We start from the raw sequence: 14,020 nt of genomic DNA on the forward strand, positions 1-14,020 counted from the left end.
GACCAATGATTAAATGATCGAGATGTTTATCACTATGATCAATTCTATATTGGTAAAAGTAGAAAACATATGCCCCAAAAAAAGGCAAACAGAATAACAAATTTGGACTATATAACAATAAATAATTAGGATTAAAAAGATGAGAACTCACTACAGGAGTATATGACCGTTTAGAAACTTGTATAACTTTCTAGCTTTAATTTTGGCCATTCATACAAAACTTAACGGTCTAAATTTTCCTTATATACTAAATTTCTCATGTCAATATATAGACGTGAAATGTTAAGAGTGCCAACACTTTTAGTGTAAAAAAGTAATGAGTTGAGTAATATTAGCTCAAATACAAGGCAAAACAAAAAAGAAGAAAATATATTGGTCACCGAGCAAGTAACAAGAGAAATATGCTAATTTGACAATCCACTTCTTATAACTTCCCTGTAATTCTCCCATAGCTCTCTTAATACAAATTTCTGCATAAAGCGTATAAATTTGCACGGAGAAACATGTTACATGACATCGAAAGAAAACATAGGAGAAAACCCTATTTGCAAATATTTAGTCTCCGAAGTCCACCACTACACAAACTGCCCTATTCTTTGTCAATAATAATAACAACCAACAGCTACATTACAGCAACATTCATAACTTTAAGGGTACATGACCGTGGCAATCTGATTAATTCACATATTTACTACAGCAGGCATTATCTTAGGCGTCTGTCTTGTATAAAATGTCTTGTATAATTGACAATTTGACACAATGACGAGTTCCAATCATTACAGAGCCCAAGGCAAAACAAGGGATAAAAGGGGTACCGTGTCAATGCCACGATCATGCACTGGTCAAGCAATCCTCCCAAGTGCCATACTTAGAACTGAAGCTTCCTCCACCACTCTGTTGAGCATGCTCAGAAATAACTGTGCGAGCGCAGATATCCCAGGTCCTTGCAATCTCCCCAAGAGACATTGGTTGTGATAAACTTCTCAGGGATATGCTAAACCTCGCCTTTGCCTTCAGTGAAAGATCTTCGTTCTCCTTACTGTCAACATCAATTTATTGTTTTCATTATCATTAAAGCCAGAAGACTTGCCAGCAAATATAAGGAAAACTAAGGAAATGGGAATATAGTAGTTGCAATGCTCATTCTCACCTGGATTCAACTGGAAACTTGTCAAGAAGTAAAGGAGAACAATTAGGATAATTTGTAGGAACAAGCAAGCGCAGGGGTTGAATCGGAGACTGCATACAATAAATAAAGAAAAGTTCTTATATATATATATATATGAACAATTACTGAATGTGCAAATGGCTTAAGCATTCTAAAAGCCCACCATCTGTGCAGAAGCATATTGGGATTTTAAGCTCGGACTGAGAGCCACAGCAACAAAGGAACATTTGACAACGGTCCCTTCTGCCCCATCAGCAGCTGCAGCAGCTGAAGTTGGATCAACTTCTTCTTCACTTATATCTACTACTGTGTCAATAAGTCGCTGATTAATCTCCCTGATTTCTTCCAAAAGTGCATGATTAGCCTACCATGTACAAATAAAGTTCTCATCAGCCATCGAACACCAAAACAGCAAATGTTCCCACACATTAAATTTTTCAAGAGATCTCACTAAGCCAACAACATTGAAACAAAGCCCTTTCCCACTAGTTGGAGATGGCTAAAACCCTCAAGTGAGAACAAAAACAATAGATACCAGGTGCCAAGCTCATGTCATCCAAAGGGGCATATAACAGTCATTTGCAAAATATGTTTCTTTCGAAGTCTAGATCTCTAGAATTTGCAATAAAGAAAAACCATGATTAACAAACTTTAAATTTAGAAATAGAGTTTAAATAAATAGAAGGTATATGAGTTATAATCCACGTAGTTAAGTCCATTAGTAGTAACAGGAAGCCCAAAAATGAAGGCAGTAAAAGAAAGCATAAGTACCTCAATCCTTGGCTTCTTGATGCTAGACGTTGCAGTTGACTCCAAATCAGATGCCTCCAAAGTTAATTGCTTAATGCTATCGTTCATGCTACCAGCAGATGATGCAACATTCAAAGGGGTAGCATTAGTATAGCGCTTCATCCTCCTGGTTCCATTGGCACCATCTTGGGTGATGAAATTTCTGGCCTGAAGACGACAGTTAGTCATGGCAACCAAGTCTTCCCCGACAGCAGCTCTGGATCCATTACCTGGAGCCGATCCTGCTATTCTATCATTCATGCTGACAACTGAACCAATATCACTGACTGCGGCAGTTAATGCTTTGGATGACATGGATTTCATCTGAATCACGATTAAGGCATAAATTTGTCATTTATAAATCCAAAATTAAAACAGTAGATAACTGCAGAAACTCTTATCAACAAATCTAAAATACTTGAAGGTCACACACACCCATCAGGCCAGCTTAAGATTAACTGGACTAACCACTTTAATTAGGCGCTCAAGAGGCTGATCAGTTACAGATGACTTTCCAGAAGTGGGTGCCAAGGCATTACCATGAGGACCATCTGGGCCACTAAACTCCGCTAGTAATGGGGAGGCTGATATCCCAGGAGTTCCAATGGCAAGGGATTGAGCAGGTGCTACTGTGCTACTTGTTTGTTGGTGTCCAACATTACCAGCGTTTGACATTGTAGAGAGCCCAGGAATGGGCTTCTCAGAATCTCCTGGCATAGGAGATGGAGCCAAAGGAGGTGAAGGAGTAGGGCCTACAAAAGGTGAGTTGGCAGATTGCAGAGGGGTACCAGCTTTTGTGAGAGACGGAGGATGATTTTGTTGGTCAACCTGAGGAGATGAATGCTGTGGAATCTGAGGAGACGCAGCCTGAAGGAGTTGGGGTGAAGAAGCTGGAAAAGAATTCCCTTGTTTCAGCTGTTGATGAGAAAAAGCTGAACGTTGGTTGGAGTTAAGATTTTGCTGAAAGACACCCGGCTTAACACCAATTGCTTGCCTCACCTTTATATCGGTTACTTCATTCATTTGGTGAAGTTGTTGCATTTGATGTGTCTGCAATTGTGCCGGCAACTGTTGCTTTGCTGACTGGTGTAACTGCTGCTGCTGCTGTTGCTGTTGCTGTTGTTGCTGCTGCTGCTGCTGCTGTTGTAGCATCTGCTGCCTCTGTATCAATTGCCGCTGTTGATATTGCTGTTTGAGCTGTTGACTCTGCAATATCTGCTGTTCGTGCTGTTTTAGTTGCTGCTGTTGAAGCATATTTGAACCTGGCTGGAGGGAATTAAGATTTGATTGGATGATATTTACCCCACCTTGTGAAGACAATGAGTTAACGTTACTTTGCTGAGGAGCACTAACAGGGTTCTGTTGAAGGGAACTCACTGGAACCTGCTGCAGAGAGTTAATAGCATTGCCTTGTCCTGAATCTAAATTGGTACCGGATTGCATTGAATTGATCATATTTTGTTGTGCTGGTGATACACCAGACATCTGCATACTTGTCATACTATTCTGCTGTGTCATCGGTACAGAACCTTGTATATTTGTTGTTTGCAACTGAGAGTTCATTTGATTTTCATGAGACTGGACCTGAGTGACTTGGGATTGTGACTGTGACATTGAGTGTATATGAGTTGGGGGAAGTTGTCCTGGGGCTTTCCTAGGTCTATTTGTATTTATGAAGTTTATAATCTGCTTCTCATATGAACTCATTTTATCCTTGTAATTAGGTAAAATGCTTCCCTTGGACACCTGGAGGAATGCTATAATACGCTCCAACATCAATTTAAATACCTTCAGCTTTTCAAGTTGATCTGACTTTGGTTGGTTGGGTAAATCATGCTGATAGGGAAAAGATACAAGGTTAAACAAATTTATGTTATTCTTAAAGTAAATAAATAAATGAAGGGCTTCATTCAAGATCAGTGAAGAACACTTGAAAGTGCTTAACACACTGCAAACTCCACGGAAAAGAATTCTTTACCCATAGCAGCAATAAAAGAACACAGAACATACCTGCTGAAGTTTAGAGGCAATTTTCTGGTACATTTCAGTCAACTCTGGCAAGTAATTTTCTTTCATGATTTTGATCTGTATGTTCAAATAATCAAGAATCAAATAACTGGCATTAGAAACCTTGAAATATCTCATGCAAGCAATATGCATCATAACAGAATAAATATGTTGGAAAAGCAGCCGCCGCCAGTCTTTTCCTACTTTTAGAAAGGGGGGGGGGGGTGTTGAACATAATGTTTGCACTGAAGCTATACAAATCCAAAACACAATATCAGATTAAACATTATGATGAATCTGCCTTGATAGCTGATGCTACTAAGTGAGGATGAGTAAGGTACTAATAAAAGAGATTCACAGAAGAGGATATTCCTGCTCAGGGTAGAAACCAATAGTTTTCATTAATATAGTCCACACTATTTTAGAAATAATATGAAGAAAAGTTTCACTGTTGCACTAACAGAGAGATCTTAATGATATCACTAAAAAAAACCCTCAAAATAAGTTCCATCAACTTCCATTATTTAACTTAGGGTTCATTTGACTAATTTCTGTTGTTCAATCCAAGAAAAGCAATGAGGAAGTTGCCTATTACCTTCTGATACACTTCTTCTTGCCAATCACCAGCACTTGGCTGTCCAGTTTGTGCAGTTGAATCAACAGAAGCTACAACAGATTGTGACATACAAACATAAGCAGCATACATCAAATGTAGACATTTGAATTTAGAGAGAAAGAAGAAGGAGGGGGGGGGGGGGGGGGGGTATTGAAAATGAACTAAAAAAGACCCTGCAAATTACAACATACATCATTATATAGTAATATACTATGCTCTCACAAAGATGCTTTCAGCAATAGGGGATTCTCCTATGGGCTATTGACCTGTAGACTAATAAGTAAAGGTGTTTTGCAATAGGAATCATAAACTTGAATTGACAAATGTACAATAATGCATCACCACAGTTTCTGAAGCAAGGAAATAAAATTTATCAAGACTAAATATTACAAAATGAAAATTAGAAGGCAATTGTCCCAAATTTAAGAGAGGATTGCACTGGTGGTGTGGGAGAGATCATTATAATAATTTAACGAAAAAAGATAAGCACACAAATCACAAAACCATACAAAAATATGGTAAACTATACTTGTCAATTTTTTTTTTCATTTTCATCCTCTTTCTTTGACATTTTTTGTTAGTGACAGTAGCATAAGAGGCTTATCAAGGATGTCGAAACCACACTCCTAAACGTATAATTATATGCCTGTAGATGTTTGAAAGGCTGAAGTATTCGCAGCAGAAAACAACTCTAATCAAGCAGGAACTTTGATTGTGCAATCTCCACATTCCCAGCAATCGAGGGTTTGGATTTATCTGGTGCAAAAACCTAGCCTAAACCAGGAAACTACCCCAAACGCTAATCCCTCATTCAGTAAAAGCTCACATCTGCTGCAACAATTGTACTGCTTCAGAACTAAAATTGAAGTGTATTGATCTGAAATCCAAAAATTGGTGCAAGTTTTGCTGTTCTTTTCTACTTCGCTACTGTTTTGGCCTGCCCTTGTGATTCTGATCTGAGTGGACGTGCTGCTCTTCCCAAGCTGTTGACATTGTAACCATTGTTCTGCGTCTTCATTTCTTCCGTTCTCCTTACCCCCATTTTAGCTATATTGCAATGCTTTGCAATTCAGTTAAAAGCTATTCGTTTTCAATTAAATGTTAGGATATGTAACTTGTGACCTTTAGTTTATTATAGGGCTTAGACCTACTTACAGTTTTACATCTATTATGTATTTTGAATGAGTTTATTCATATTTTTGTTGCAATTTCATGGTTAGTATGGCCAAAAACAGGATATCACAGTGTACGAGTCCAATCCCTATATGATCCACAGGGTAGGATCAACAAATTTGACAACCGCGGAGACATCAATATATAGAAGATTAAAGACTGAAAAATGCATAGTTGAGCATCTACATACTCGATGAAGTCTCTGGAATGGGTCTCTGCGATTGATATAATTGCTTTTGTTGATCAAGAACACTTTGCTGTTGAAGTAAGGAGCTTGATGCCTGAAGTCTTTGCATATCTCGTTGCAACGGATTTGTCTGCTGCTGCAAGCCCAATTGCTGTTGCAACTGTGCAGGCTGAGATTGAACCTGAGCCATCATTTGCTGCTGTGGAGCCTGTGGTTGTGGCTGCTGTGTTTGGGATGATAACAAATTTGATGCATTTTGTTGTGACTGTTGTTGCAATGGAACCTTCGATTGTTGTAGCATGTGTGCAGAGTGCTGGCTTGTTTGCATGCCTGAGTTGACATTATTTGCCAACTGTTGTTGCATATTTGATAAGTTATTTTGTTGATTTAATAATTGTTGTTGTTGCAGGTTCGAGAGATTATTCTGCTGAGGAACCAACCGCTGTGGTTGTTGCATATCACCAACATTATTTTGTTGTCCAAGCATTGATGCATGTTGCATGTTTGTTGTATTTGCCTGAGATCCCAAAAGCTGCTGTTGTTGCTGCTGCTGCTGCTGCTGCTGCTGTTGTTGTGGAGCCAATATTGACTGTTGAGACATTTGTGTCTGCTGCGGATGAATAATAGATGCCTGTTGTTGCTGCCTCATAACTTGGGGGTGTTGTTGAAGCATGGACTGTGTTGACTGTTGGACATTATTAGATTGTTGATTGTGTTGCATGCTAGGTATAGAGGATGTCTGCATTGTTTGCATCATGGACTGCTGAGAGGATTGCAACTGATTTGGTTGTATAAGGTTCTGCTGTTGCTGCTGCTGCTGCTGTTGTTGCTGCTGCATTTGGATCTTATGCTTCATAATTTGCTGCTGAAGCTGTTGCTGTTGCTGTTGATACATATATTGCTGTGAATTCTGTGACTGCTGCTGTTGCTGGGGAACAACCTGCTGCCTTCCAGGTATTTGTCTCTGGGAACCAGGAAATACATTTTGCATATTGGAGTTCTGCCCAAGAGTGCTCCCGACTGAATTTTGTCCAGGTATAGTCTGCACGCTGGAATTCTGGCCAACATTTTGGATGGGAGTCGGTGCTAGACTAGAAACTGGTGGCAAGTTTGGTTGTGATGCAATGGTATTTTGAATGTTCTGAGATAGAAGCTGCTGGCGTGGCTGGGGTTGGTTAGGCAATGGCATAGGATGTTGCTGCCCTGCATTGTGAACTTGAGGCTGCATAACGAGTCCTAATTGAAACAAATAAATAAAAAATTGCCCAAGTCACTGTGTGAAATCAAAGCCAATATGAATTGCTAACATAAGAATGATTTCAACGTAAAAACATCTGACAAGGATCAACTGCAAGACAAATCAGAGAAAATGCCATTTCAAAGCAATAGGACAGTATGTAGCCCCAGCAGCTCAAGCTGACAAACAAGAAACAACTCAAGAAGTCAGATATTATCAGCATGCTATCACCACACGAACACCCTTAAATGCTAACCTGGATCAGGAGGTTTGTTGCTAGTCCCACCTTGATTTGATGGTAAATTACCAGCCATATTGCCTGGGTTTTTAGTCTCCATAGTAAGCATCTTCAAAGAGATCTTCCTCAGATAGTCAGGCTGAAATAAGGGCCACATCAAATCATCAGTCTTCCTTATCATATATGTTTGCAAAGGTGAACCATAAATGAAAATGGTAATTGTGAAAACCCTAATTAGGGATATACCTGGCTTGTTGCAGCAGTAAAAATCTTCTCCTCAAATCTTTGAGCAATCTTCCGAAGTTCATGCAAGCCCTCTTGACCAGAAACAGGAAGGTGCCTTTTTAATGTGTCCATTCTGCGGAAAAATAAAATAACAATTAAATAATACAAGTGATCAAGATCTTAGACTCAGTATTATATAATCTAACGATGGAACATTATTATCATGTAAAAGTCCTTATTGAAATCATCAATTTACATTATTATTCCCCTACCTACAGAAAAGGAAGGGGAAAGATGTCGTACTACAACTCCGGCAACAAGAACATAAATGTAGAACATCACAGTGAAAGCCAAATACACATACAAAACCGGCATGAGGAGATTTCTACTTGAAGAAACTGGCATCACACTCCATAGATAAGAACCAATGTTTGCAAATATAGTGACCAAAAACAAAACTTTCTTCCTCCTCTCTCAACGTACTGAATTTTCAAAAGACAAACCAATTCTCACTCATCATGCCAAAAGCTTATTCCAGCATACAATGCAATGCAACACCCTGTGATTGAATTATGTTTGGGGTTTATCCACAAGTGTGATTATGCCTGTTTGCCAATCTAAGAAATATGTGTGACACTTGCATGCTAAAATTCATTCACGGAACATGAATATGAAATTGAAAAATCACTATTCAGCCCCGGATAAAAAAAAAAAAAAAAAAAGTAACATTTGGTTGGCAGCAGAATTCAATAAATTAGGACGGATTCTTTACTGATAATCACATAGAAATTTGAGCACCTATTTAATAAAATATACGCACTAGACAATTACACAGTATGCTACTATGCTCATGTTCTTTAACCACACTTTCTTTCTTTTTCTTTTTCTTTTTCTTTTCTAATGGACCATAAATAGGAAGTAAATTTTGTCAACGTATTTAACAAATGTGTTCTTTTGACATGCAACAGTTAAAAAGATATAAATCACATCTGTGGTACAGGCACAACATTAAAACTGAATCTTACATTTTATTAACAATTCTTTGGCGGGACTCAGGCTGCAGTTGACTTCTCCAATCATTATTATCCATAATAGGTTCAGCGCCTTGATTAGGTCTCCAATTATTGGTATCCATCAAATCGACATTAACTGGAACACCAAAAAAGAACATTCTTATCAAATCAGCCTCTGAAAAGAACACATAAAGGGAATTTTTGTATTTACAAGGCATTAAAAAGATCATCAATAGAAATTGTTGATATACCACGTAGTCCTACACTGGACATCCTCAAAATCTCTTTAAATAAGTTTTGTGTGTAATAAGATAGAATGCAACCAAATGAGAGCGTAATCATCTGAATCGTGACCCACTACACAACAAGCTACTATCTTGATTCCCCTCGACAATAATGTAAACTTGATGTAAATGGACAACAGAGTATTAAGGATGACTCAGTTTATACAGGCTTTGTAAAGATACTTCAAGCAATATTAACAGCTGCTTATCTTTAATAAACAAAAGATGTCAAAGACACGTCAACCCACCAATAACTTCAGAATAATCCAAACATGGAAATCAAATCAAGAGCATTATTCGACAAATGATTATCATAAATTAACATTAAATGTTCAACAGACATGCTATATAAAATCAATTAAGGATTTCCAAAAGAATAAACTTAAGATTCCATAAATTGCAGTCAATGCAGTAGGTGAAAACCAAATCTGTTTTTTTTTTCCAGTTAACACGGCATTCAAAGGTTGTATGGGACTAAGAATGATAATTTACTAACTTGAGTCTACTACCGATAAAGACGAAGCAAAGCAAGGTAACTGAATTCACAGACCCAAGGATGCCTCAAGCCTGACAAGCCAGGATCATTCAAGCCAATGTCCCAAGCCAAGGAAGTTAGGAAAAAAAAAAGACCATGATATCCATTATCCAACCTAAATTATTCTGAACCACGAGTTATCATGGTAGGATTATAAAAGGCATGCACTGAAAATATGCCCAACATCTTGACCCATTTAAAAACACACCCATTTAACTCTCCACTGGAGCGACTAGGAAGGGGCATAAGTCAGAACAAAAACAGCATAAGACCTAGGCAACAACCTCAACCCAAAACGTTCATCTATACCAAAAAACCAGCAATATACTAGTTACTAATTCTTTCTTGATTGTAAATGCTTTTGCATACAGTCCACTTGACAGTGCTTGGTGAGTGGTGCATAATCTTTACAGACAACCTCAGAAACAGGCACCAAAACAACTTTATACCCAAGACACAAAAAAAAGTAATAATCCTCTTACAAAGAGAGGAATGATAATTGATGTCTCTCCATGTAGCAAAAATGTTGCACAGCATATAACTTTTTTCTTATGCTAAAAGAATTCCATTTATTTTTCCCCCTACCTGTTCATTTCAATAGATTCTCTTCTTAACCATGTTATGTTTGATTTTCCAGTAACAGAGGGTAAAATTCCCACTGCCGGAGGCATACTTTATGCTCCTTTCCATAAGCTTGTCAAGTTATTAACAATTCTGTGGCATCTCCGGCGCGAATACAGATAAGTTTGAAGGGGTAATCACTAAGCAATTCCCATATTCCAGTTCTGAGTTGTTTAATTTTGGCCAACAATAAGGTAAAGATTTTCTGCCCTAACATGTATCCCTCTACAACTTACTACCATAATTTTCAATCACATAAGATTTTTAAGCTAAATCAAACACAGCTTAAACTATCAAATTCGTTAAACGGATGATATTTCCCCCAATTAGAGATCTCTGAGCTTCTTCCTATCCCCCCCCCCCCCTCTTTTAAAATCCCGATCACTGGAAAACCCGCAATTTCCACTCAGCCTTTCAATGGAACATTACCAATCGTACACCAAAAACAAAGATAACTCATCAATTAAAGTTAATCCAATCATAATACTGGGAAATCAGCGACGAAAATTAAAAACCAAACCACGGGAATAAACGACGAACGGGAATGTTAGAGAGAGAAAGATAAAAAGAAACCTGGAGGAGCTGCGGCGGTTGTTAAATAGAGATTCGGAACGGTGGCGTGTGGAGTGTGAGGGAATCGGAGAATTGAGGGAAATGAAGAAATTGTCAGCTAAACTTTGGGGTTGTTCCTTCTTCACCCACTCATTACATCGCCGACTTTAAATTTAGCTGCTTTTGTCAAACTCTTTTCTTTTTCAACACTAATTTCAGCAGTTACAGTTGTGCAATAAAACCAAATAAAAGTAAGTAATAATAGTATTTTATCATTTTTTTTAAACTTAAAATAATTATAATAAATATAATATAAATGTAATAAAGAGTATAGCTAAATTTAAATATTTATTCAGATATAAATTTACAAAAATATTATATTTATAGTATACTAACACTCAATCATCAAATGAATCATCATATATTTGTTATATTTATATATGCTAATTCACATTTTTTTCTAACTAAATATTCGGCTATTAGAATAATTAAATATGTAATATGCTAATAGTTAAGTTTGTTTAAAGTAATAATAATAGACAATTTTTATGAGATGTCAAATAAATATTTATATATAATAACTGATTTTTTGTGTATATAATTGATAAATTTATATAAAAATTTTTAATTTTAAAAAATATAGGATAATTTTAAAAAAAATAATGCTAGGTAATTAATTTTTCAGCCAAAATTAGTAATTTTTTAAAATTATTTTACTTATCTTAAATTTTAGATTTTAAATTATAAGTTAGTAACTCTACCTTCTAAATTATAAATATAACCTAAATTCTAAATTCAATTAGTTAATATTCACTAACAAAAAAATTAACTCGTTATATTTTAAAAAATAATATATAAGTAATTGTAAAAGAACTTTTAACTTTTAAAAGTCAGATGTAAAAGTATATAAACTTATTTTATGAAACACAAAATATTAACTTATCAATCATATTATTTGCTATTAAAAATCAACCAAATATATAAAATACATATATAATTATATAAATATATAAAACCCCATACAAATATATGTAGCGTTTATTTTTTATAGCGTATATGAACTATGTACTCTTAAAAATTTTAAGTACTCCTCCAATGAGCTCTACAAAACTCACTTTTAAATGTAAAAATAAATAAATTAATTTGACTGAACTTTAGAGAATATGCAGAACTCTCAACTTTTAAATAATGTCAATTAACACTGAATGGTGTTAAAAAATGACGGTCAATATTAATATTTTTTATTTTTCATCTTTCGAACATATTAACACAAGAATAATATTATGATCAGTAAATATTATTATTTTTTACTAACACTTAATCAATAATAATTTATATTCATATATATAAAAAATATATAATTTACACTTATATTTATTAAAATTTTATACACAAATTCATGAATTAATATGATTTGTACTCATATTTTTAAAAATTTGTTTCCATAAATTAATAAAATAATAATTTAATATTTATACTAATTAAATAATAATCAAAATAATAACTAAAATACTAAAAAATTGTTAAAATCCAAGAGTTTTTCTTAACGTAATACTACAATACTACGTTTTTAAATAGATATCTTCTACAGTAATTAGAGTGGCAGCATTTATGATAGATCAAAATCAATCTGTTGTGACGAAGACACAAAATCTAACTTATATTTGGAGTTCTTTTAAGCTTTTCATTGTTATAGAGAACAAAATCTACAAATTGTAATTCGTTACCATAAGTAGCAACCTTTCTGCTAGACCAAAACTTGGTAATTTGATATATTAGTTTACATTTCAGATAAATTGTTTATCCAACTTGATTATTCGGTGAAAGATATGTAACTTTGACCATATAATGTTAAAATAAATTTTTATTAATTCAAATCATCCAAATCACCAAAAATATATATGCTATATTTTTAATTAATTTGGGTTGGTAGAGTGGTCAATTCACTCGAGCTCAGATGCGCGACGGATTAGTCCTTAACCTATCGGGTTTGGAGATACCGTTTGGGTAACAAAAAAAAAATATATGCTATATTTTTAGGATAGTTGAATTATAATTCTTTTGATAAAAAAAGTTGTTGAAATCATATGATAAAAAGTTATTGAAGGGTTTAGGGAGTTTAATAAAGACCAAGCATTAAGGCTGCGTTTGTTTGTGAGAACAGTATATACAAGACACTGAGAATAGGATAGGACAAGACACTAAACGGACAGAGACACAAAATTTTGTGTTCTTATATTCTGTTTAGTGATAAATTAGAACAAACTATGAAAATTTAATTTATTCTCATTTTTTTCATTTAAAAATTTGAGATGATAAACATAATAATAAAAAAATATAATTATGAAAAATTAACAAAAATAATAAAAAAAAGAATGAAAAATAAGTTGTGTCCCTTGTTAGTGTCCATGTATTCTCCCTATCAGGATAGACACAAAATACACTAATTCAGTGTTTCTGAATACACTATCTCTATCCATATCTCCTTTACCAGTCCATATCTCAATGTCAGAAAGTCGGAAACATAAAATTATAGATAAGGATTTTTCTACTAGACTAGACAAATATGTTTTTAGCAACCTAAGCCACCGGAAGAGATTCCTACTAAACTTTTAAAGAACCTGTCATTGAGAATCTAGACCAAAGTGATGAAAATAGAAAGAAACTGGCATATTATCTTAGAGTTGGATCCTTTAATCTTCTTCAACAAGCAAAACAAATCACTCACCTCACTTAATCATACTAAAAAGGAACATGCATAAAACAGTTGAAAATTTTATTCATTCAAGTTGTGTAAATTATCTCAGTGTTTAATTAGACTCCTAACAAACTAGATGAAAGATAAAATAATTAATTTAAATCAGATTTGATCTTATTGGAATAGATCAAATTTGATTTAAATTTTAAAATCCTAAAGATATGATAATTAATTTAAATCAGATTTGATCTCATTAAATTAGATCAGATTTTCTTTAAATTTAAAATTTATAAAAATACTACTAAGCAATTTACAAAGCAAACTAAAATATTGGCTAATAATTTCGAAAATTAAATTAAATTTGTGTCTTCCACTGAACTTGTAAAATACTGTTGGACCTCTTGCTGTCCCGACTTAGCCCAATGGACTTGGGCCTTGTGAGTTGTCTAAAGCTTTTACTTTTTGAAAGTAGCTTATGAAAGCTGTTTTTCGGCACTTGCGTCTAGTAAAATCAAATTAAAAATGAATTTTTAATGAGCACAAACACTACAATTGTATTTGGTAAAACAGCATTTAAAACTAAAAAAATTATAATAAACATATTTATAACGAAGAATAATTTCTTTTTTCAAATTTTTTAAAATTTTATATAATATTTTAAAATAAATCATTTTAAA

At 34.6% G+C, this 14,020-nt stretch overlaps 1 protein-coding gene across 1 annotated transcript; it reads right to left on the minus strand.

The window, feature by feature from the left end:
• Positions 1-400: 400 nt before the first annotated feature.
• Positions 401-10,841, minus strand: LOC130951580 (mediator of RNA polymerase II transcription subunit 15a). The gene is made up of 12 exons (XM_057880272.1): positions 10,667-10,841; positions 8,666-8,789; positions 7,662-7,773; positions 7,434-7,554; positions 5,944-7,176; positions 4,560-4,630; positions 3,968-4,042; positions 2,426-3,793; positions 1,940-2,281; positions 1,332-1,532; positions 1,151-1,239; positions 401-1,039 (listed from the first exon to the last, which is right to left on the minus strand). Exons 2-12 carry the CDS (start codon positions 8,773-8,775, stop codon positions 832-834), a joined length of 3,930 nt encoding a protein of 1,309 aa, XP_057736255.1. The 5' UTR covers positions 8,776-8,789; positions 10,667-10,841; the 3' UTR covers positions 401-831.
• Between the last annotated feature and the right edge of the window lie 3,179 nt (positions 10,842-14,020).

This window comes from Arachis stenosperma, chromosome 9 (genome assembly GCF_014773155.1).
Source record: "Arachis stenosperma cultivar V10309 chromosome 9, arast.V10309.gnm1.PFL2, whole genome shotgun sequence".
NCBI lineage: Eukaryota > Viridiplantae > Streptophyta > Magnoliopsida > Fabales > Fabaceae > Arachis > Arachis stenosperma.